This window comes from Narcine bancroftii, chromosome 12 (genome assembly GCF_036971445.1).
Source record: "Narcine bancroftii isolate sNarBan1 chromosome 12, sNarBan1.hap1, whole genome shotgun sequence".
In the NCBI taxonomy this organism is placed as follows: domain Eukaryota; kingdom Metazoa; phylum Chordata; class Chondrichthyes; order Torpediniformes; family Narcinidae; genus Narcine; species Narcine bancroftii.
In genome coordinates this window covers 12,468,921-12,491,622 of record NC_091480.1, presented here as the reverse complement: position 1 = coordinate 12,491,622, position 22,702 = coordinate 12,468,921, and the positions used below count along the sequence as shown (strand labels likewise).

General features: G+C 50.0%; 1 protein-coding gene across 16 annotated transcripts in view; it reads left to right on the top strand.

Moving 5' to 3' along the window:
• Positions 1-17,791, top strand: part of LOC138746879 (neuronal-specific septin-3-like) — a 294,741-nt gene extending 276,950 nt beyond the window's left edge. For 14 of the 16 annotated variants that reach the window (XM_069905464.1, XM_069905463.1, XM_069905474.1 and 11 more), the window contains 2 exons: positions 870-921; positions 16,280-17,791. In XM_069905464.1, coding sequence (XP_069761565.1) covers positions 870-921; positions 16,280-16,430 — 203 coding nt within the window. In that variant the 3' untranslated portion in view covers positions 16,431-17,791. The remainder of the gene's footprint in view (positions 1-869; positions 922-16,279) is intronic. The other 2 variants (XM_069905466.1, XM_069905465.1) reach the window with 1 other exon arrangement.
• Positions 17,792-22,702: the final 4,911 nt, after the last annotated feature.

The following is a 22,702-nucleotide window of genomic DNA, read 5'->3' as shown; positions in this document are numbered from 1 at the left end:
CAATCTCACTTCTGATCCTTCCAAGTTCCCAGGTTGCAGGCAATGCTTAGACTGTGCACAGAATGTAACATGTCTAAAGTTCACCAGGCTCTGGTGCTGGAAAGGTAAGCTGTTGCCGCTCAGGAAGGTGTCGTTCCAGGATTTCCTCAATTGAGGTCTCGCTGATGAAACGGGCCCCGTCGGGCGGGGTTCTCCAGATGATTACCTCTTTCTTTCAGGTTAGCACAGAGTTCCACGTCTTGCAGGAGAAACACTAGACAGCTAGTACTGTCAGCCGTCTGTCCCAGTATGCTTTTCTCTCTCTCTCTCTCACACAGTTAGAGATCGGCAGCTTGCCCGACTCACCCCCCCAGTGCTTGCAAAACGAAGTCAATCTTCTGGTTCGTCTGTTGTTTTTACGTTAACACGAACCCATCAGCGACCTCTGAGCACTCTTGTCGAAAGCTTTGCAAAAAGGTGTTAGGAGACAGTGCGCTGTCGCTTTGAAGACCAAAGTCCATTCTTCCACAAGTTCAGTGAACCCATCCGTAACCTACGCCAACTTTTCCCAATGTACCTGCCAAAAACATTTCCACATCTACGTCACAGGCAGTCGTAAAATAGTTTTAATGTGCCGTCAGTAGGAGAGATGAACGGGAGAGACCGACTTAACGTGACTGTTTTGCTCATCAAATTGGAGCAGAGTCCCGGAGGCCAAGGAAAAGGTTGAGAATGGCTGCCGGGGACCTCAGTTACCAAATGGGAACTCTTTTGCTCTGGTCGGGACTCTGTCAAAAAGTCTGCAAAGTCTTTGACCCTTGTTGAATCCTGTTAATGAATGGGTTGATTTCCTGGACAATGGTCATTTGTTTTCTCTTTCCATATTCCAGTTGAGAATGGGGCACACTGTGAATTTGCAAATCTAAGGGATCTACTAATCCGGTGAGTACTTCTTCAAGTTCCAGGGTGAGGAAATAAAAGGAGGGGAGAGAGTGTATGGAAGGACTGGGGATTGAATGGATCGAGGGGAAGAGTGAATGGATGGACTGGAGAGTATGAAGGAAGTGTGAATGGAGGGAGAGAGTTTGGGAGGTGTTGAGAGTGAATGGAGAGATGGGAAGGACTTGAAAGTATGAATGGAGGGGGAAAGAGAGAGTGTGGGAGTCCTGGAGAGGGAGGAAGGATTGAGAGAGTGTGGAAGGACTTGAAAGTATGAATGGAGTGAGTGTGGGAGGAGTGGAGAGAGGGGAAGGAGAGTGTGGGTGGTGTGCAGGAAAAAGGGGCTGAGAGTGTGTGGAGGGGAATGAACAGGGAAGACAGGAAAGGGGGGGAGAGAAAGTATGAAGGAAATAGGGGGAGAGAGTGTGGGAGGAGTGGAGAGTATGAAGGAAGCATGAATGGAGGCAGAGAGTGTGTGGAAGGATTGGAGAGTGAAGGAAAAAGGGGGCATCAAGAGAGAGTGTGAGGGAAAGAGAATGTGGGAGGAGTAGACAGAGTATGAAGGAAGTGTGAATGGAGGGAGAGAGTGTATAGAGTGAGAGTGAAGGAAAGGGGGATAGACTGGAGAGTATGAAGGGAGAGAGGGGGAAGAGAGTTTGTGAGGACTGGAGAGTATGAAGGAAGTGTGAATGGAGGGAGAGTGAAGGAAAGAGGGGTGGAGATTGAATGGATAGATGAGGGAGTGTGGGATGACTTGAAAGAATGGAGGGAGAGAGTGTGAGGGAAAGAGAAGGGGGTGGTCTGGAGATATGAAGAAAGTGTGAATGGAGGGGAAGAGAGTGAATGGAGAGATGGGAAGAAGGAGTGAAGGAAACAGGGAGAGAGTGTGTGGAAGGGAGGTGAGAGAGAATGAGGGAGGAGTTGAGAGTGGAAGGAATAGAGTGATGGAGGAGTGGAGTGGGAGAGAGTTTGGGAGGACTGGAGAGTGAAGGAAAGAGAATGTGAAAGGATGAGAGAGAGTGAGTCCGGGCGAGTGGAGAGAGAGTGGAGAGAGAGAGAGAGAGAGAGTGTCCGGGCGAGTGGAGAGTGTGAGAGAGAGAGTGTCCGGGTGAGTGGGAGAGAGAGAGAGAGTGTCCGGGCGAGTGGAGAGAGAGAGTGTCCGGGCGAGTGGGAGAGAGAGAGAGAGAGAGTGTCCGGGCGAATGGAGAGTGTGAGAGAGAGTGTCCGGGCGAGTGGGAGAGAGAGAGAGAGAGAGTGTCCGGGTGAATGGGAGAGAGAGAGTGTCCGGGCGAGTGGGGGAGAGAGAGAGAGAGAGAGTGTGAGTCCGGGCGAGTGGGAGAGTGTCCGGGTGAGTGGGAGAGAGAGAGAGAGAGTGTCAGAGTGAGTCCGGGCGAGGGGATGTGAGAGAGAGAGAGAGGGAGTGTCCGGGCGAGTGGATGAGAGAGGAAGTGTCCGGGCGAGTGGATGAGAGAGGGAGTGTCCGGGCGACTGGATGAGAGAGGGAGTGTCCGGGCGACTGGATGAGAGAGGGAGTGTCCGGGCGAGTGGATGAGAGAGGGAGTGTCCGGGCGAGTGGATGAGAGAGGGAGTGTCCGGGCGAGTGGATGAGAGAGGATGAAAGTGGGAGTGTCCGGGCGAGTTGATGAGAGAGGGAGTGTCCGGGCGAGTGGATGAGAGAGGATGAGAGAGGGAGTGTCCGGGCGAGTGGATGAGAGAGGGAGTGTCCGGGCGAGTGGATGAGAGAGGATGAGAGAGGGAGTGTCCGGGCGAGTGGATGAGAGAGGATGAGAGAGGGAGTGTCCGGGCGAGTGGATGAGAGAGGATGAGAGTGGGAGTGTCCGGGCGAGTGGATGAGAGAGGATGAGAGAGGGAGTGTCCGGGCGAGTGGATGAGAGAGGGAGTGTCCGGACGAGTGGATGAGAGAGGGAGTGTCCGGGCGAGTGGATGAGAGAGGATGAGAGAGGGAGTGTACGGGCGAGTGGATGAGAGAGGGAGTGTCCGGGCGAGTGGATGAGAGAGGGGGAGTGTCCGGGCGAGTGGATGAGAGAGGGGGAGTGGATGAGAGAGGGGGAGTGTCCGGGCGAGTGGATGAGAGAGGAGGAGTGTCCGGGCGAGAGAGGATGAGAGAGGGGGAGTGTCCGGGCGAGAGAGGGGGAGTGTCCGGGCGAGAGAGGATGAGTGTCCGGGCGAGAGAGGATGAGAGAGGGGGAGTGTCCGGGCGAGAGAGGATGAGAGAGGGGGAGTGTCCGGGCGAGAGAGGATGAGAGAGGGGGAGTGTCCGGGCGAGAGAGGACGAGAGAGGGGGAGTGTCCGGGCGAGAGTGGACGAGAGAGGATGTGTCCGGACGAGTGGACGAGAGAGGATGTGTCCGGGCGAGTGGACGAGAGAGGGAGTGTCCGGGCGAGTGGACGAGAGAGGGAGTGTCCGGGCGAGTGGACGAGAGTGGGAGTGTCCGGGCGAGTGGACGAGAGTGGGAGTGTCCGGGCGACTGGACGAGAGAGGAGGAGTGTCCGAGGATGAGAGAGGGGGAGTGTCCGGGCGAGTGGATGAGAGAGGAGGAGTGTCCGAGCGAGAGAGGATAAGAGAGGGGGAGTGTCCGGGCGAGTGGATGAGAGAGGGAGTGTCCGGGTGAATGGGAGAGAGAGAGGATGAGAGAGGGGGAGTGTCCGGGCGAGTGGATGAGAGAGGGAGTGTCCGGGAGAGAGAGAGGATGAGAGAGGGGGAGTGTCCGGGCGAGTGGATGAGAGAGGGAGTGTCCGGGTGAATGGGAGAGAGAGAGGATGAGAGAGGGAGTGTCCGGGCGAGTGGATGAGAGAGGGAGTGTCCGGGTGAATGGGAGAGAGAGAGGATGAGAGAGGGGGAGTGTCCGGGCGAGTGGATGAGAGAGGGAGTGTCCGGGTGAATGGGAGAGAGAGAGGATGAGAGAGGGGGAGTGTCCGGGCGAGTGGGAGAGAGAGAGGATGAGAGAGGGGGAGTGTCCGGGCGAGTGGATGAGAGAGGGAGTGTCCGGGTGAATGGGAGAGAGAGAGGATGAGAGAGGGGGAGTGTCCGGGCGAGTGGATGAGAGAGGGAGTGTCCGGGTGAATGGGAGAGAGAGAGGATGAGAGAGGGGGAGTGTCCGGGCGAGTGGATGAGAGAGGGAGTGTCCGGGTGAATGGGAGAGAGAGAGGATGAGAGAGGGGGAGTGTCCGGGCGAATGGATGAGAGAGGGAGTGTCCGGGTGAATGGGAGAGAGAGAGGATGAGAGAGGGGGAGTGTCCGGGTGAATGGGAGAGAGAGAGGATGAGAGAGGGGGAGTGTCCGGGTGAATGGGAGAGAGAGAGGATGAGAGAGTGTCCGGGCGAGTGGATGAGGGAGGGAGTGTCCGGGTGAATGGGAGAGAGAGAGGATGAGAGAGGGGGAGTGTCCGGGCGAGTGGATGAGAGAGGGAGTGTCCGGGTGAATGGGAGAGAGAGAGGATGAGAGAGGGGGAGTGTCCGGGCGAGTGGATGAGAGAGGGAGTGTCCGGGTGAATGGGAGAGAGAGAGGATGAGAGAGGGGGAGTGTCCGGGTGAATGGGAGAGAGAGAGGATGAGAGAGGGGGAGTGTCCGGGCGAGTGGATGAGAGAGGGAGTGTCCGGGTGAATGGGAGAGAGAGAGGATGAGAGAGGGGGAGTGTCCGGGCGAGTGGATGAGAGAGGGAGTGTCCGGGTGAATGGGAGAGAGAGAGGATGAGAGAGGGGGAGTGTCCGGGCGAGTGGATGAGAGAGGGAGTGTCCGGGTGAATGGGAGAGAGAGAGGATGAGAGAGGGGGAGTGTCCGGGCGAGAGAGGATGAGTGAGGGAGTGTCCGGGCGAGAGAGGATGAGAGAGGGGGTGTCCGGGCGAGAGAGGGGGAGTGTTCGGGCGAGAGAGAGGGAGTGTCCGGGCGAGTGGACGAGAGAGGGAGTGTCCGGGCGAGGAGGAGTGTCCGAGCGAGAGAGGATAAGAGAGGGGGAGTGTTCGGGCGAGTGGATGAGAGAGGGAGTGTCCGGGTGAATGGGAGAGAGAGAGGATGAGAGAGGGGGAGTGTCCGGGTGAATGGGAGAGAGAGAGGATGAGAGAGGGGGAGTGTCCGGGCGAATGGGAGAGAGAGAGGGGGAGTGTCCGGGCGAGTGGATGAGAGAGGGAGTGTCCGGGTGAATGGGAGAGAGGGGGAGTGTCCGGGCGAGTGGATGAGAAAGAGGATGAGAGAGTGTCCGGGTGAATGGGAGAGAGGGGGAGTGTCCGGGCGAATGGGAGAGAGAGAGGATGTGTCCGGGCGAGTGGATGAGAGAGAGAGAGGATGAGTGACCGGGCATGCTTCAGAAATCCCCAGGATCGATTCTTCATTTCACAAAACAGCAGAGCTGTCTTCTGTCTTCTGTCTTCTGTCTTCTGTCTTCTGTCTTCTGTCTTCTGTCTTCTGTCTTCTGTCTTCTGTCTTCTGTCTTCTGTCTTCTGTCTTCTGTCTTCTGTCTTCTGTCTTCTGTCTTCTGTCTTCTGTCTTCTGTCTTCTGTCTTCTGTCTTCTGTCTTCTGTCTTCTGTCTTCTGTCTTCTGTCTTCTGTCTTCTGTCTTCTGTCTTCTGTCTTCTGTCTTCTGTCTTCTGTCTTCTGTCTTCTGTCTTCTGTCTTCTGTCTTCTGTCTTCTGTCTTCTGTCTTCTGTCTTCTGTCTTCTGTCTTCTGTCTTCTGTCTTCTGTCTTCTGTCTTCTGTCTTCTGTCTTCTGTCTTCTGTCTTCTGTCTTCTGTCTTCTGTCTTCTGTCTTCTGTCTTCTGTCTTCTGTCTTCTGTCTTCTGTCTTCTGTCTTCTGTCTTCTGTCTTCTGTCTTCTGTCTTCTGTCTTCTGTCTTCTGTCTTCTGTCTTCTGTCTTCTGTCTTCTGTCTTCTGTCTTCTGTCTTCTGTCTTCTGTCTTCTGTCTTCTGTCTTCTGTCTTCTGTCTTCTGTCTTCTGTCTTCTGTCTTCTGTCTTCTGTCTTCTGTCTTCTGTCTTCTGTCTTCTGTCTTCTGTCTTCTGTCTTCTGTCTTCTGTCTTCTGTCTTCTGTCTTCTGTCTTCTGTCTTCTGTCTTCTGTCTTCTGTCTTCTGTCTTCTGTCTTCTGTCTTCTGTCTTCTGTCTTCTGTCTTCTGTCTTCTGTCTTCTGTCTTCTGTCTTCTGTCTTCTGTCTTCTGTCTTCTGTCTTCTGTCTTCTGTCTTCTGTCTTCTGTCTTCTGTCTTCTGTCTTCTGTCTTCTGTCTTCTGTCTTCTGTCTTCTGTCTTCTGTCTTCTGTCTTCTGTCTTCTGTCTTCTGTCTTCTGTCTTCTGTCTTCTGTCTTCTGTCTTCTGTCTTCTGTCTTCTGTCTTCTGTCTTCTGTCTTCTGTCTTCTGTCTTCTGTCTTCTGTCTTCTGTCTTCTGTCTTCTGTCTTCTGTCTTCTGTCTTCTGTCTTCTGTCTTCTGTCTTCTGTCTTCTGTCTTCTGTCTTCTGTCTTCTGTCTTCTGTCTTCTGTCTTCTGTCTTCTGTCTTCTGTCTTCTGTCTTCTGTCTTCTGTCTTCTGTCTTCTGTCTTCTGTCTTCTGTCTTCTGTCTTCTGTCTTCTGTCTTCTGTCTTCTGTCTTCTGTCTTCTGTCTTCTGTCTTCTGTCTTCTGTCTTCTGTCTTCTGTCTTCTGTCTTCTGTCTTCTGTCTTCTGTCTTCTGTCTTCTGTCTTCTGTCTTCTGTCTTCTGTCTTCTGTCTTCTGTCTTCTGTCTTCTGTCTTCTGTCTTCTGTCTTCTGTCTTCTGTCTTCTGTCTTCTGTCTTCTGTCTTCTGTCTTCTGTCTTCTGTCTTCTGTCTTCTGTCTTCTGTCTTCTGTCTTCTGTCTTCTGTCTTCTGTCTTCTGTCTTCTGTCTTCTGTCTTCTGTCTTCTGTCTTCTGTCTTCTGTCTTCTGTCTTCTGTCTTCTGTCTTCTGTCTTCTGTCTTCTGTCTTCTGTCTTCTGTCTTCTGTCTTCTGTCTTCTGTCTTCTGTCTTCTGTCTTCTGTCTTCTGTCTTCTGTCTTCTGTCTTCTGTCTTCTGTCTTCTGTCTTCTGTCTTCTGTCTTCTGTCTTCTGTCTTCTGTCTTCTGTCTTCTGTCTTCTGTCTTCTGTCTTCTGTCTTCTGTCTTCTGTCTTCTGTCTTCTGTCTTCTGTCTTCTGTCTTCTGTCTTCTGTCTTCTGTCTTCTGTCTTCTGTCTTCTGTCTTCTGTCTTCTGTCTTCTGTCTTCTGTCTTCTGTCTTCTGTCTTCTGTCTTCTGTCTTCTGTCTTCTGTCTTCTGTCTTCTGTCTTCTGTCTTCTGTCTTCTGTCTTCTGTCTTCTGTCTTCTGTCTTCTGTCTTCTGTCTTCTGTCTTCTGTCTTCTGTCTTCTGTCTTCTGTCTTCTGTCTTCTGTCTTCTGTCTTCTGTCTTCTGTCTTCTGTCTTCTGTCTTCTGTCTTCTGTCTTCTGTCTTCTGTCTTCTGTCTTCTGTCTTCTGTCTTCTGTCTTCTGTCTTCTGTCTTCTGTCTTCTGTCTTCTGTCTTCTGTCTTCTGTCTTCTGTCTTCTGTCTTCTGTCTTCTGTCTTCTGTCTTCTGTCTTCTGTCTTCTGTCTTCTGTCTTCTGTCTTCTGTCTTCTGTCTTCTGTCTTCTGTCTTCTGTCTTCTGTCTTCTGTCTTCTGTCTTCTGTCTTCTGTCTTCTGTCTTCTGTCTTCTGTCTTCTGTCTTCTGTCTTCTGTCTTCTGTCTTCTGTCTTCTGTCTTCTGTCTTCTGTCTTCTGTCTTCTGTCTTCTGTCTTCTGTCTTCTGTCTTCTGTCTTCTGTCTTCTGTCTTCTGTCTTCTGTCTTCTGTCTTCTGTCTTCTGTCTTCTGTCTTCTGTCTTCTGTCTTCTGTCTTCTGTCTTCTGTCTTCTGTCTTCTGTCTTCTGTCTTCTGTCTTCTGTCTTCTGTCTTCTGTCTTCTGTCTTCTGTCTTCTGTCTTCTGTCTTCTGTCTTCTGTCTTCTGTCTTCTGTCTTCTGTCTTCTGTCTTCTGTCTTCTGTCTTCTGTCTTCTGTCTTCTGTCTTCTGTCTTCTGTCTTCTGTCTTCTGTCTTCTGTCTTCTGTCTTCTGTCTTCTGTCTTCTGTCTTCTGTCTTCTGTCTTCTGTCTTCTGTCTTCTGTCTTCTGTCTTCTGTCTTCTGTCTTCTGTCTTCTGTCTTCTGTCTTCTGTCTTCTGTCTTCTGTCTTCTGTCTTCTGTCTTCTGTCTTCTGTCTTCTGTCTTCTGTCTTCTGTCTTCTGTCTTCTGTCTTCTGTCTTCTGTCTTCTGTCTTCTGTCTTCTGTCTTCTGTCTTCTGTCTTCTGTCTTCTGTCTTCTGTCTTCTGTCTTCTGTCTTCTGTCTTCTGTCTTCTGTCTTCTGTCTTCTGTCTTCTGTCTTCTGTCTTCTGTCTTCTGTCTTCTGTCTTCTGTCTTCTGTCTTCTGTCTTCTGTCTTCTGTCTTCTGTCTTCTGTCTTCTGTCTTCTGTCTTCTGTCTTCTGTCTTCTGTCTTCTGTCTTCTGTCTTCTGTCTGTCTTCTGTCTTCTGTCTTCTGTCTTCTGTCTTCTGTCTTCTGTCTTCTGTCTCTGTCTGTCTTCTGTCTTCTGTCTTCTGTCTTCTGTCTTCTGTCTTCTGTCTTCTGTCTTCTGTCTTCTGTCTTCTGTCTTCTGTCTTCTGTCTTCTGTCTTCTGTCTTCTGTCTTCTGTCTTCTGTCTTCTGTCTTCTGTCTTCTGTCTTCTGTCTTCTGTCTTCTGTCTTCTGTCTTCTGTCTTCTGTCTTCTGTCTTCTGTCTTCTGTCTTCTGTCTTCTGTCTTCTGTCTTCTGTCTTCTGTCTTCTGTCTTCTGTCTTCTGTCTTCTGTCTTCTGTCTCTGTCTGTCTTCTGTCTTCTGTCTTCTGTCTCTGTCTTCTGTCTTCTGTCCTCTGTCTTCTGTCTTCTGTCCTCTGTCCTCTGTCCTTCTGTCTTCTGTCCTCTGTCCTCTGTCCTCTGTCCTCTGTCCTCTGTCCTCTGTCCTCTGTCCTCTGTCCTCTGTCCTCTGTCTCTGTCCTCTGTCCTCTGTCCTCTGTCCTCTGTCCTCTGTCCTCTGTCCTCTGTCCTCTGTCCTCTGTCCTCTGTCCTCTGTCCTCTGTCCTCTGTCCTCTGTCCTCTGTCCTCTGTCCTCTGTCCTCTGTCCTCTGTCCTCTGTCCTCTGTCCTCTGTCCTCTGTCCTCTGTCCTCTGTCCTCTGTCCTCTGTCCTCTGTCCTCTGTCCTCTGTCCTCTGTCCTCTGTCCTCTGTCCTCTGTCCTCTGTCCTCTGTCCTCTGTCCTCTGTCCTCTGTCCTCTGTCCTCTGTCCTCTGTCCTCTGTCCTCTGTCCTCTGTCCTCTGTCCTCTGTCCTCTGTCCTCTGTCCTCTGTCCTCTGTCCTCTGTCCTCTGTCCTCTGTCTCTGTCCTCTGTCCTCTGTCCTCTGTCCTCTGTCCTCTGTCCTCTGTCTCTGTCCTCTGTCCTCTGTCCCTCTGTCCTCTGTCCTCTGTCCTCTGTCCTCTGTCCTCTGTCCTCTGTCCTCTGTCCTCTGTCCTCTGTCCTCTGTCCTCTGTCCTCTGTCCTCTGTCCTCTGTCCTCTGTCCTCTGTCCTCTGTCCTCTGTCCTCTGTCCTCTTCTGTCCTCTGTCCTCTGTCCTCTGTCCTCTGTCCTCTGTCCTCTGTCCTCTGTCCTCTGTCCTCTGTCCTCTGTCCTCTGTCCTCTGTCCTCTGTCCTCTGTCCTCTGTCCTCTGTCCTCTGTCTCTGCCTCTGTCCTCTGTCTCTGTCCTCTGTCCTCTGTCCTCTGTCCTCTGTCCTCTGTCCTCTGTCCTCTGTCCTCTGTCCTCTGTCCTCTGTCCTCTGTCCTCTGTCCTCTGTCCTCTGTCCTCTGTCCTCTGTCCTCTGTCCTCTGTCCTCTGTCCTCTGTCCTCTGTCCTCTGTCCTCTGTCCTCTGTCCTCTGTCCTCTGTCTCTGTCCTCTGTCCTCTGTCCCTCTGTCCTCTGTCCTCTGTCCTCTGTCCTCTGTCCTCTGTCCTCTGTCCTCTGTCCTCTGTCCTCTGTCCTCTGTCCTCTGTCCTCTGTCCTCTGTCCTCTGTCCTCTGTCCTCTGTCCTCTGTCCTCTGTCCTCTGTCCTCTGTCCTCTGTCCTCTGTCCTCTGTCCTCTGTCCTCTGTCCTCTGTCCTCTGTCCTCTGTCCTCTGTCCTCTGTCCTCTGTCCTCTGTCCTCTGTCCTCTGTCCTCTGTCCTCTGTCCTCTGTCCTCTGTCCTCTGTCCTCTGTCCTCTGTCCTCTGTCCTCTGTCCTCTGTCCTCTGTCCTCTGTCCTCTGTCCTCTGTCCTCTGTCCTCTGTCCTCTGTCCTCTGTCCTCTGTCCTCTGTCCTCTGTCCTCTGTCCTCTGTCCTCTGTCCTCTGTCCTCTGTCCTCTGTCCTCTGTCCTCTGTCCTCTGTCCTCTGTCCTCTGTCCTCTGTCCTCTGTCCTCTGTCCTCTGTCCTCTGTCCTCTGTCCTCTGTCCTCTGTCCTCTGTCCTCTGTCCTCTGTCCTCTGTCCTCTGTCCTCTGTCCTCTGTCCTCTGTCCTCTGTCCTCTGTCCTCTGTCCTCTGTCCTCTGTCCTCTGTCCTCTGTCCTCTGTCCTCTGTCCTCTGTCCTCTGTCCTCTGTCCTCTGTCCTCTGTCCTCTGTCCTCTGTCCTCTGTCCTCTGTCCTCTGTCCTCTGTCCTCTGTCCTCTGTCCTCTGTCCTCTGTCCTCTGTCCTCTGTCCTCTGTCCTCTGTCCTCTGTCCTCTGTCCTCTGTCCTCTGTCCTCTGTCCTCTGTCCTCTGTCCTCTGTCCTCTGTCCCTCTGTCCTCTGTCCTCTGTCCTCTGTCCTCTGTCCTCTGTCCTCTGTCCTCTGTCCTCTGTCCTCTGTCCTCTGTCCTCTGTCCTCTGTCCTCTGTCCTCTGTCCTCTGTCCTCTGTCCTCTGTCCTCTGTCCTCTGTCCTCTGTCCTCTGTCCTCTGTCCTCTGTCCTCTGTCCTCTGTCCTCTGTCCTCTGTCCTCTGTCCTCTGTCCTCTGTCCTCTGTCCTCTGTCCTCTGTCCTCTGTCCTCTGTCCTCTGTCCTCTGTCCTCTGTCCTCTGTCCTCTGTCCTCTGTCCTCTGTCCTCTGTCCTCTGTCCTCTGTCCTCTGTCCTCTGTCCTCTGTCCTCTGTCCTCTGTCCTCTGTCCTCTGTCCTCTGTCCTCTGTCCTCTGTCCTCTGTCCTCTGTCCTCTGTCCTCTGTCCTCTGTCCTCTGTCCTCTGTCCTCTGTCCTCTGTCCTCTGTCCTCTGTCCTCTGTCCTCTGTCCTCTGTCCTCTGTCCTCTGTCCTCTGTCCTCTGTCCTCTGTCCTCTGTCCTCTGTCCTCTGTCCTCTGTCCTCTGTCCTCTGTCCTCTGTCCTCTGTCCTCTGTCCTCTGTCCTCTGTCCTCTGTCCTCTGTCCTCTGTCCTCTGTCCTCTGTCCTCTGTCCTCTGTCCTCTGTCCTCTGTCCTCTGTCCTCTGTCCTCTGTCCTCTGTCCTCTGTCCTCTGTCCTCTGTCCTCTGTCCTCTGTCCTCTGTCCTCTGTCCTCTGTCCTCTGTCCTCTGTCCTCTGTCCTCTGTCCTCTGTCCTCTGTCCTCTGTCCTCTGTCCTCTGTCCTCTGTCCTCTGTCCTCTGTCCTCTGTCCTCTGTCCTCTGTCCTCTGTCCTCTGTCCTCTGTCCTCTGTCCTCTGTCCTCTGTCCTCTGTCCTCTGTCCTCTGTCCTCTGTCCTCTGTCCTCTGTCCTCTGTCCTCTGTCCTCTGTCCTCTGTCCTCTGTCCTCTGTCCTCTGTCCTCTGTCCTCTGTCCTCTGTCCTCTGTCCTCTGTCCTCTGTCCTCTGTCCTCTGTCCTCTGTCCTCTGTCCTCTGTCCTCTGTCCTCTGTCCTCTGTCCTCTGTCCTCTGTCCTCTGTCCTCTGTCCTCTGTCCTCTGTCCTCTGTCCTCTGTCCTCTGTCCTCTGTCCTCTGTCCTCTGTCCTCTGTCCTCTGTCCTCTGTCCTCTGTCCTCTGTCCTCTGTCCTCTGTCCTCTGTCCTCTGTCCTCTGTCCTCTGTCCTCTGTCCTCTGTCCTCTGTCCTCTGTCCTCTGTCCTCTGTCCTCTGTCCTCTGTCCTCTGTCCTCTGTCCTCTGTCCTCTGTCCTCTGTCCTCTGTCCTCTGTCCTCTGTCCTCTGTCCTCTGTCCTCTGTCCTCTGTCCTCTGTCCTCTGTCCTCTGTCCTCTGTCCTCTGTCCTCTGTCCTCTGTCCTCTGTCCTCTGTCCTCTGTCCTCTGTCCTCTGTCCTCTGTCCTCTGTCCTCTGTCCTCTGTCCTCTGTCCTCTGTCCTCTGTCCTCTGTCCTCTGTCCTCTGTCCTCTGTCCTCTGTCCTCTGTCCTCTGTCCTCTGTCCTCTGTCCTCTGTCCTCTGTCCTCTGTCCTCTGTCCTCTGTCCTCTGTCCTCTGTCCTCTGTCCTCTGTCCTCTGTCCTCTGTCCTCTGTCCTCTGTCCTCTGTCCTCTGTCCTCTGTCCTCTGTCCTCTGTCCTCTGTCCTCTGTCCTCTGTCCTCTGTCCTCTGTCCTCTGTCCTCTGTCCTCTGTCCTCTGTCCTCTGTCCTCTGTCCTCTGTCCTCTGTCCTCTGTCCTCTGTCCTCTGTCCTCTGTCCTCTGTCCTCTGTCCTCTGTCCTCTGTCCTCTGTCCTCTGTCCTCTGTCCTCTGTCCTCTGTCCTCTGTCCTCTGTCCTCTGTCCTCTGTCCTCTGTCCTCTGTCCTCTGTCCTCTGTCCTCTGTCCTCTGTCCTCTGTCCTCTGTCCTCTGTCCTCTGTCCTCTGTCCTCTGTCCTCTGTCCTCTGTCCTCTGTCCTCTGTCCTCTGTCCTCTGTCCTCTGTCCTCTGTCCTCTGTCCTCTGTCCTCTGTCCTCTGTCCTCTGTCCTCTGTCCTCTGTCCTCTGTCCTCTGTCCTCTGTCCTCTGTCCTCTGTCCTCTGTCCTCTGTCCTCTGTCCTCTGTCCTCTGTCCTCTGTCCTCTGTCCTCTGTCCTCTGTCCTCTGTCCTCTGTCCTCTGTCCTCTGTCCTCTGTCCTCTGTCCTCTGTCCTCTGTCCTCTGTCCTCTGTCCTCTGTCCTCTGTCCTCTGTCCTCTGTCCTCTGTCCTCTGTCCTCTGTCCTCTGTCCTCTGTCCTCTGTCCTCTGTCCTCTGTCCTCTGTCCTCTGTCCTCTGTCCTCTGTCCTCTGTCCTCTGTCCTCTGTCCTCTGTCCTCTGTCCTCTGTCCTCTGTCCTCTGTCCTCTGTCCTCTGTCCTCTGTCCTCTGTCCTCTGTCCTCTGTCCTCTGTCCTCTGTCCTCTGTCCTCTGTCCTCTGTCCTCTGTCCTCTGTCCTCTGTCCTCTGTCCTCTGTCCTCTGTCCTCTGTCCTCTGTCCTCTGTCCTCTGTCCTCTGTCCTCTGTCCTCTGTCCTCTGTCCTCTGTCCTCTGTCCTCTGTCCTCTGTCCTCTGTCCTCTGTCCTCTGTCCTCTGTCCTCTGTCCTCTGTCCTCTGTCCTCTGTCCTCTGTCCTCTGTCCTCTGTCCTCTGTCCTCTGTCCTCTGTCCTCTGTCCTCTGTCCTCTGTCCTCTGTCCTCTGTCCTCTGTCCTCTGTCCTCTGTCCTCTGTCCTCTGTCCTCTGTCCTCTGTCCTCTGTCCTCTGTCCTCTGTCCTCTGTCCTCTGTCCTCTGTCCTCTGTCCTCTGTCCTCTGTCCTCTGTCCTCTGTCCTCTGTCCTCTGTCCTCTGTCCTCTGTCCTCTGTCCTCTGTCCTCTGTCCTCTGTCCTCTGTCCTCTGTCCTCTGTCCTCTGTCCTCTGTCCTCTGTCCTCTGTCCTCTGTCCTCTGTCCTCTGTCCTCTGTCCTCTGTCCTCTGTCCTCTGTCCTCTGTCCTCTGTCCTCTGTCCTCTGTCCTCTGTCCTCTGTCCTCTGTCCTCTGTCCTCTGTCCTCTGTCCTCTGTCCTCTGTCCTCTGTCCTCTGTCCTCTGTCCTCTGTCCTCTGTCCTCTGTCCTCTGTCCTCTGTCCTCTGTCCTCTGTCCTCTGTCCTCTGTCCTCTGTCCTCTGTCCTCTGTCCTCTGTCCTCTGTCCTCTGTCCTCTGTCCTCTGTCCTCTGTCCTCTGTCCTCTGTCCTCTGTCCTCTGTCCTCTGTCCTCTGTCCTCTGTCCTCTGTCCTCTGTCCTCTGTCCTCTGTCCTCTGTCCTCTGTCCTCTGTCCTCTGTCCTCTGTCCTCTGTCCTCTGTCCTCTGTCCTCTGTCCTCTGTCCTCTGTCCTCTGTCCTCTGTCCTCTGTCCTCTGTCCTCTGTCCTCTGTCCTCTGTCCTCTGTCCTCTGTCCTCTGTCCTCTGTCCTCTGTCCTCTGTCCTCTGTCCTCTGTCCTCTGTCCTCTGTCCTCTGTCCTCTGTCCTCTGTCCTCTGTCCTCTGTCCTCTGTCCTCTGTCCTCTGTCCTCTGTCCTCTGTCCTCTGTCCTCTGTCCTCTGTCCTCTGTCCTCTGTCCTCTGTCCTCTGTCCTCTGTCCTCTGTCCTCTGTCCTCTGTCCTCTGTCCTCTGTCCTCTGTCCTCTGTCCTCTGTCCTCTGTCCTCTGTCCTCTGTCCTCTGTCCTCTGTCCTCTGTCCTCTGTCCTCTGTCCTCTGTCCTCTGTCCTCTGTCCTCTGTCCTCTGTCCTCTGTCCTCTGTCCTCTGTCCTCTGTCCTCTGTCCTCTGTCCTCTGTCCTCTGTCCTCTGTCCTCTGTCCTCTGTCCTCTGTCCTCTGTCCTCTGTCCTCTGTCCTCTGTCCTCTGTCCTCTGTCCTCTGTCCTCTGTCCTCTGTCCTCTGTCCTCTGTCCTCTGTCCTCTGTCCTCTGTCCTCTGTCCTCTGTCCTCTGTCCTCTGTCCTCTGTCCTCTGTCCTCTGTCCTCTGTCCTCTGTCCTCTGTCCTCTGTCCTCTGTCCTCTGTCCTCTGTCCTCTGTCCTCTGTCCTCTGTCCTCTGTCCTCTGTCCTCTGTCCTCTGTCCTCTGTCCTCTGTCCTCTGTCCTCTGTCCTCTGTCCTCTGTCCTCTGTCCTCTGTCCTCTGTCCTCTGTCCTCTGTCCTCTGTCCTCTGTCCTCTGTCCTCTGTCCTCTGTCCTCTGTCCTCTGTCCTCTGTCCTCTGTCCTCTGTCCTCTGTCCTCTGTCCTCTGTCCTCTGTCCTCTGTCCTCTGTCCTCTGTCCTCTGTCCTCTGTCCTCTGTCCTCTGTCCTCTGTCCTCTGTCCTCTGTCCTCTGTCCTCTGTCCTCTGTCCTCTGTCCTCTGTCCTCTGTCCTCTGTCCTCTGTCCTCTGTCCTCTGTCCTCTGTCCTCTGTCCTCTGTCCTCTGTCCTCTGTCCTCTGTCCTCTGTCCTCTGTCCTCTGTCCTCTGTCCTCTGTCCTCTGTCCTCTGTCCTCTGTCCTCTGTCCTCTGTCCTCTGTCCTCTGTCCTCTGTCCTCTGTCCTCTGTCCTCTGTCCTCTGTCCTCTGTCCTCTGTCCTCTGTCCTCTGTCCTCTGTCCTCTGTCCTCTGTCCTCTGTCCTCTGTCCTCTGTCCTCTGTCCTCTGTCCTCTGTCCTCTGTCCTCTGTCCTCTGTCCTCTGTCCTCTGTCCTCTGTCCTCTGTCCTCTGTCCTCTGTCCTCTGTCCTCTGTCCTCTGTCCTCTGTCCTCTGTCCTCTGTCCTCTGTCCTCTGTCCTCTGTCCTCTGTCCTCTGTCCTCTGTCCTCTGTCCTCTGTCCTCTGTCCTCTGTCCTCTGTCCTCTGTCCTCTGTCCTCTGTCCTCTGTCCTCTGTCCTCTGTCCTCTGTCCTCTGTCCTCTGTCCTCTGTCCTCTGTCCTCTGTCCTCTGTCCTCTGTCCTCTGTCCTCTGTCCTCTGTCCTCTGTCCTCTGTCCTCTGTCCTCTGTCCTCTGTCCTCTGTCCTCTGTCCTCTGTCCTCTGTCCTCTGTCCTCTGTCCTCTGTCCTCTGTCCTCTGTCCTCTGTCCTCTGTCCTCTGTCCTCTGTCCTCTGTCCTCTGTCCTCTGTCCTCTGTCCTCTGTCCTCTGTCCTCTGTCCTCTGTCCTCTGTCCTCCGTCCTCCGTCCTCCGTCCTCCGTCCTCCGTCCTCCGTCCTCCGTCCTCCGTCCTCCGTCCTCCGTCCTCCGTCCTCCGTCCTCCGTCCTCCGTCCTCCGTCCTCCGTCCTCCGTCCTCCGTCCTCCGTCCTCCGTCCTCCGTCCTCCGTCCTCCGTCCTCCGTCCTCCGTCCTCCGTCCTCCGTCCTCCGTCCTCCGTCCTCCGTCCTCCGTCCTCCGTCCTCCGTCCTCCGTCCTCCGTCTTCCGTCTTCCGTCTTCCGTCTTCCGTCTTCCGTCTTCCGCCTTCCGCCTTCCGCCTATCACTTATCTTTCACCCCCCCCCCCCCCCAGGTCACATCTACAAGATCTGAAAGAAGTGACACACAGGATCCATTACGAGACCTACAGAGTGGAAAGATTAAATGAAAACAACGGTGCAATCAAGGCTTCACCGAGGGACAACTATGTCAGCAGCAAACAGGATCTGGAGAACATTTATTGAGACCCCACCAGCAATAAACTTTGGTTTCAGCATTGTACACATTTTGTTTTTCAAAGTGTTTTGTGTGTTAGAGGAAGGCCATGAGCAATAACATTTCTTTTAATGTGGTCAGTTGAAGCAAATCTTCTTAATGGCTCACATTCTACAGATGTTCTCTGTCCATTTGGAAGTTGCATCCAACTTACTGGTTTCTTTGAACAATGATCACAAGACACTTGGTTTCAACATGTTTTATTTCTCTCAATAAAAACTACTTCTAGCTTGCAGGCCAATCCACTTCAGTAGAGAGAAGGTTTCCTTTGCTTAACTTACTGCACAAGTTCACACATTGACAACAGCAAACACACCTGCAGCATTCCAATACTTCAGTGAATTCAAACACTGTTGCCAACCATTTTGAAAAAAGACTAATCCACCACTTACCTGAATACACAGCAAGATGATAAGGAGTACAGATGTTTTGTAGATACTCAGAACTTATTCACTTGAAAGCAATTTTTAAAACAAAATTCAATAAAATGAATCGTACATCCACTGAGAAACAGAAGTAGTCCTAACAGGTCAATAACAAGCACAGGGATGTGAAGAGGGTGAGAATCTATCACCTTGGTAAAAAAAAGAGTACTTCTGTTGCCACAAATTTCTTTTCCAAAATTTAGTAATGACAAGATGCAAATTTTTTTCATTAACTTTATTATACATTGAGATTTTCCAAAGCAGTCTTCAAACTTTTAAATCATCAAGTTAGCCAGTGAAGTTCAACCTCATTAAGTGAGGTCACTAGACTCATTCAACTGTCCACTCAAACATGACCTCATGCTTGTACAACTCAGTGACAGGTTGGAATTAAAGTGGATAAAACCTTTTTTTTTAATTAAATCAGAAGAAACACAGGCTGGAGAAAAAGGAATATGCAGTTCAGGACAATTCTAAACATCACTCAGGAAAGACTGAAAGAAATTCTTCCTCACTTGTCCATTTTATAATAACAAGACCAAACTCTCTAGGGCAGCATGCTTCAGAAATCCCCAGGATCGATTCTTCATTTCACAAAACAGCAGAGAAGTATTGCAATCCACAACGTTCTCCTGAAAGTTATTGGGTGAAAAAGGTTAGATGAGGTGCATTTCTGAGGTACAGAGCTCCATCTTGCTTCTCTCTCACCCCACCACAGGATAATGGCCAGTGCGAATCTCAGTCGAGCACTTGGTTAAAGCCTTGTTTGCAAATGCAATTTTTTTTACTTACACTCCACATTTATCAAAATTTCTGCTTTCTCCACATTTTAATGTGGAAATTTTAAAAAAATAGATTTTATATGTTCATTTTATGATCCAAATAAAGGTGTCTGCTTGTTTTAAGTCTTGTTTAATTTTCTTCAAGTGGGTCTCGAACTCAATTCAGAGGATACACTTGGGACACAATAGTCTGTCGATCATTTGGAAGCCTTCCCTTTTTTGTAGGACTGCGATCACTGTTACACGTCTTATTTCAGAGCGAGTCCCCACAAAGAGCAGCAATGACAACGGCCCTGATGCACGTTCTCACTGAGGGACCAGAACATTGGAAAGAATAGTCTCACCCATAGCCTTTCGATTATGGATCCCTGAGCCAACTCCAGCCAAACTAAATAATGCAGATCAGTTGCATTTGAAGAGCTCATTTCTTACTTTGCATCTCATCAGACAGGAGTTTAATGTAAATATTTAGCTTCGATTTGAAGTGATTTTTTTTCCTCAAGTGGGACGCAACTTTTATTTTCTGCATTTCGTCTCCGGTCCTAAATTTATATTTTTCAAATTGGAGTTTAACCCCCTCAACATCACAGTAAAAATGACATCAGGTCCTGTGGGAATGCAACTCCAAATATTTTCTCGCATTAATTGGCAATTTCTCACCAAGGAAAATACAATTGAGTACCTAGTTCCTGTCTAGATCGCAAATCCAAAAGAGTTCACTTCCATGCTGTCCAATATAACTGACCAGACTCCTATAGACACCTAACATTTATTGTACTTTTTCCATTTTCTCTTCACCCACTCGTATTCATTAAAAGTTTTACCCATCTTGGTATCGATTGATGTCCTGCTATTTTACAACCTCTCTTTTGTTATGATCAGTCATTTTTTCTGGTATCTTCATTACACGTTCACTCCATCTCTTCAGGCAATATCAGATCTTGACAAAAGTTTTCACACAAAAAAAGTTCACAACGTAATCAAAGAACCCCTTGCGTACAGATAGACAAGAAACTTCTCATTCTCTCAAAAGTTATAAATTTCAGCTCTTCCGTCATCTCACTACCCTGGTATTTCCAGATTTTGAAAGATTGGTTTCCTTTTTTTAAAATTTTTCTTTAACATTTCAAAATAAGACCACCCCCATGACAAAAAAAATCCTAAAAACTTCCAAAAATCAATATTCCATGATTGGTGTACAATTTATTCATTTCTGTAGCCATACCTTTCTAATTTAATCCCCACATCCCAATCAAGAAAGATGATTTGTTTTTCACATTTTGTTAAGACTAAATACAAAATTCTTCCATGGATCAGCTGTACGTTTTCTTGCTAAAGCCAACTTTTAGGCTGAATGTGTTGAGGCATTCTTAAATCAACAAATGGGGACTCTCCACCCAATCAACATCCATTTGAAGCAAATCTCAAAAATTTTATAACTTCCTCCAAAAGATGTATTCATTTTCTCACACCACCAAACCCAATTTACGAAAGTACCCATCTGTTCTCTACATCTAAAACATAAATCTGTTATTCTAAATCCGCATCTTTTAAATTTCTCAGGAGTTAAATACAATTGATGCAATGTATAATTAATCATACATCTCACATTCATTTGTGACTGATCTTCCTCTGCCAATACAATATTTACAACGTGCACACGTCGGAAATACAAACCTTTTCCACTTCGTCATTATATTTCCTGACCGTGACTCCCCTTTAAAAAACAAACAATCTCAAAGTTGATAGTGAGCGGACAAGGAATTTCTCCTGCAGTCTATTAGATGAAGAAAACTTCCACTTCGAAACAATCGATAGCACTTACTATTCCTTTATTTTTCCAATCCTCTCAATGAGGACTATTCAATGGAATCGACTTTTTTCGATATATTGCTGGTCTTATTGAAATCAGCCATTTACGCCCTATCATTAAATTACAATGATCTATTTATTATTCTATCCATCAGACTCATCTAACAATAAAGGATTCCATTTATAAATAAAATGCTTAACGTTACCTTCCAAGATCTGGTCCATCTAGGAGGTTGTTCAGTGTTCAAATAATCTATTAATAAATTTCAACCGAGCCACCTCATAATAATTCTAAAAACAAGGCAACTTCAAGTCCATGTTTGGAAGTAAACTCTCGACAATTTACCTTCTCCGTAAAACCATCTTCTCGGGGAGATTTTCCGCTTCATTCAGCATTGGTAAATGATCCCAAATCATTCTATTTATTTCTTTATTTTTTTAATTATAATTCATTCTTGAAGTATTTCTTCCACTTTCTTTTCCAGAGGGGTTACAATAGACAATAGGAGCTGGAGTAGGCCCTTCGGCCAGTCGAGCCAGCACCGCCATTTTACAGATCATGGCTGATCAGTACCCCTTTCCATCCTTATCCCCATAACCCTCAACTCCTTTACCCACTAGAGTCTTATCTAACTCTTTTGAACATAATCTGCCTCTACCACCCTCTGTGGCAGAGCATTCCACAGATTCGCACTTCTGAGTAAAAAAATGTTTTCTCATCTCCGTCCTAAAGGGCCTACCCTGTATTCTTAAACTATGCCCTCTAGTCCTCGTCTCCCCCATCATTGGGAACAAGTAATCAGACTTCACCTTGTCTATCCCCCTGATGATTTTGTATACCTCAATCGTGTCCCCCCTCATCCTTCTAAACTCCGTCGGATACAAGTACAGTTTTTCTAGCCTTACAGCATATGCCATTCCCTGGCACTAACCTTATCAATCTGCGCTGCACACCCTCTATAGTGAGTATGTCCTTCCTCAAAATTGGAGACCAGAACTGGACGCTATACTCCAGGTGGGGTCTCACCAGGGCCCTGTACGACTGCAGAAGGGCGTCTCTGTTCCTCTATTCCAATCCCCTCTTTATGAAAGCCAACATGCCATTTGCTTTCTGAACCTGCATGTTAGCCTCCGGTGAACAAGTACACCCAGATCCATTTGCACCTCCCCACTCCCTAGCTCATCTCCATTTCAATAATACTCAGCTTTCCTATTATTGCCCCCAAAATGGATAACCTCGCATTTGCTCACATTGAACGTCATCTTCCATTCAGCAGCCTACTCCACTGTCCAAGTCCCTCTGCATTTTCCTGACATCCTCCTCACACCCCGCACCGCCACCCACTTTAGTGTCATCTGCAAATTTGCTCCTGTTATTAATAATCCCCTCATCCAAAACATTTACATAAATCACAAACAACTTAGGACCCAATACCGATCCCTGCGTCACATCCTGCCATCCCGAAAAAGACGCTCTTGCTCCAACCCTTTCTTTCCAATTTCCTATCCCTGTCAGCACCTTACCTCCAATACCATGCTCCCTGATCTTGCCCACTAGTCTCCCGTGCGGTACCTTATCAAAGGCTTTCTGGAAGTCCAAATACACCACATCCACTGGCTCTCCCGAGTTCACCCTCTTCGTCACATCCTTGAAAAATTCCAGAAGGTTAGTCAAGCGTGACTTACCCTTAAGGAATCCATGCTGACTAGCCCTTATACTATTATTTCTGCTCAAGTGTTCTGCTAGTACTCCTTTTATGATAGATTCCAATATCTTCCCCACCACTGACGTCAGGCTGACCGGTCTATAATTTCCCATTTTCTCCCTCCCTCCTTTTATATATATTTATATATAAAAAAATTCGGCAGCCACTCTCCAATTCTCAGGAACCTCCCCCGAATCGAGGGAACTTTGGAAAATGTCGACCAGTGCCTCCACAATTTCCATAGCAACTTCTTTAAGCGCCCTGGGGATTTATCAGCCCTCAGTCCCAACAATTTACTCATAACCGTGAGATTCCCTACTTCCTCAGGAAAGTTCCCCAAGTCTCTTGATACCGCATGACCACTACCCCCTAACTGACCGTAACCTACATCCTCCTTGGTGAAGACAGTTGCAAAGTATTTGTTAAATTCCTCATTTCCAGTAATAATTCCACCCTTTTCCATTCCTAATGGACCAATTTCTTCCTCTTCACATATTTAAAAAAGCTTTTGCTATCCGCCATTATATTATTTGCTAATTTCCTCTCGGACTTCATTTTTCAAAATCCGCTTAGCTATCTGATACTTACTCCCTTTGGATTCGATATTGCACTCGATTTCATGAGTTAGCTACGGTTGCCATTTGCATCTCCTAGAGCCTTTCCTCCACTTTGGAATAAATTTGTCCTGCATCCTGTGAAAAATGTTCAAAAATACCTGCCATTTTTCCCCCAGTTGTCCTCCCAGCTAGTGTATCTTTCCATTTTATTTTGGCTAGTTCCTCCCTCATAGCTGCATAATCCCCTTTATTTAACTGCAGTACAGATGCTTCCGACTTCTTTTCTTTTTCCCTTTCTAATTGCAGCTCAAAAGTAACCATACCATGGTCACTATTCCCTAATGGCTCCCCTACATCGAGGTCACTTATTAACTCTGCGTCGTTGGAGATAGAGAGAGCTCATCGTGCATGAAGAAATAAATCATCATCAGGGCAAGCACCCAGAGCCTTCTGAGTGAAGCTCTGGGTCCGATGGTAATTCAAAATAGTAATTTTTTTTTTTTTTAATGCAGATTTGAGTCAGGAGGTAGTAATGAAATGGAAAGAGTTTAATCCTGCCTTATGGAAAAAAGTTTACAGATCTACTTTTAGATATCCAGCAATTTAAAAAAAACCCAACATTTTATGGGCAATCTCAGTTTTTTGAAATTCCACAGGCAGCTTTAACTTTTGCTAATTCTTTGCCAGTTTTTCCAGTCGACAAAGGAATTTGCATCGAAACCGTTGCTGGTGTTGGATCAAGCTGGAAATGGGAAAGTCGAGAAGAAACTGGAATTTGAACAATTCATGGATTTGCAAGAACAAATTCCAGAAGCATTCAACAAATGGAGGGTTTCGTTACTCTCTCTCTGGTTGAGGAGAAGATGTTATTTCTGTTAAATCCAGTCACCAGTTAATAAGGGGGTTATTGCTTTGCAGTTTTTTGGATAGAGGGATTTAAGGGGTTTTTTGGTTTTTGT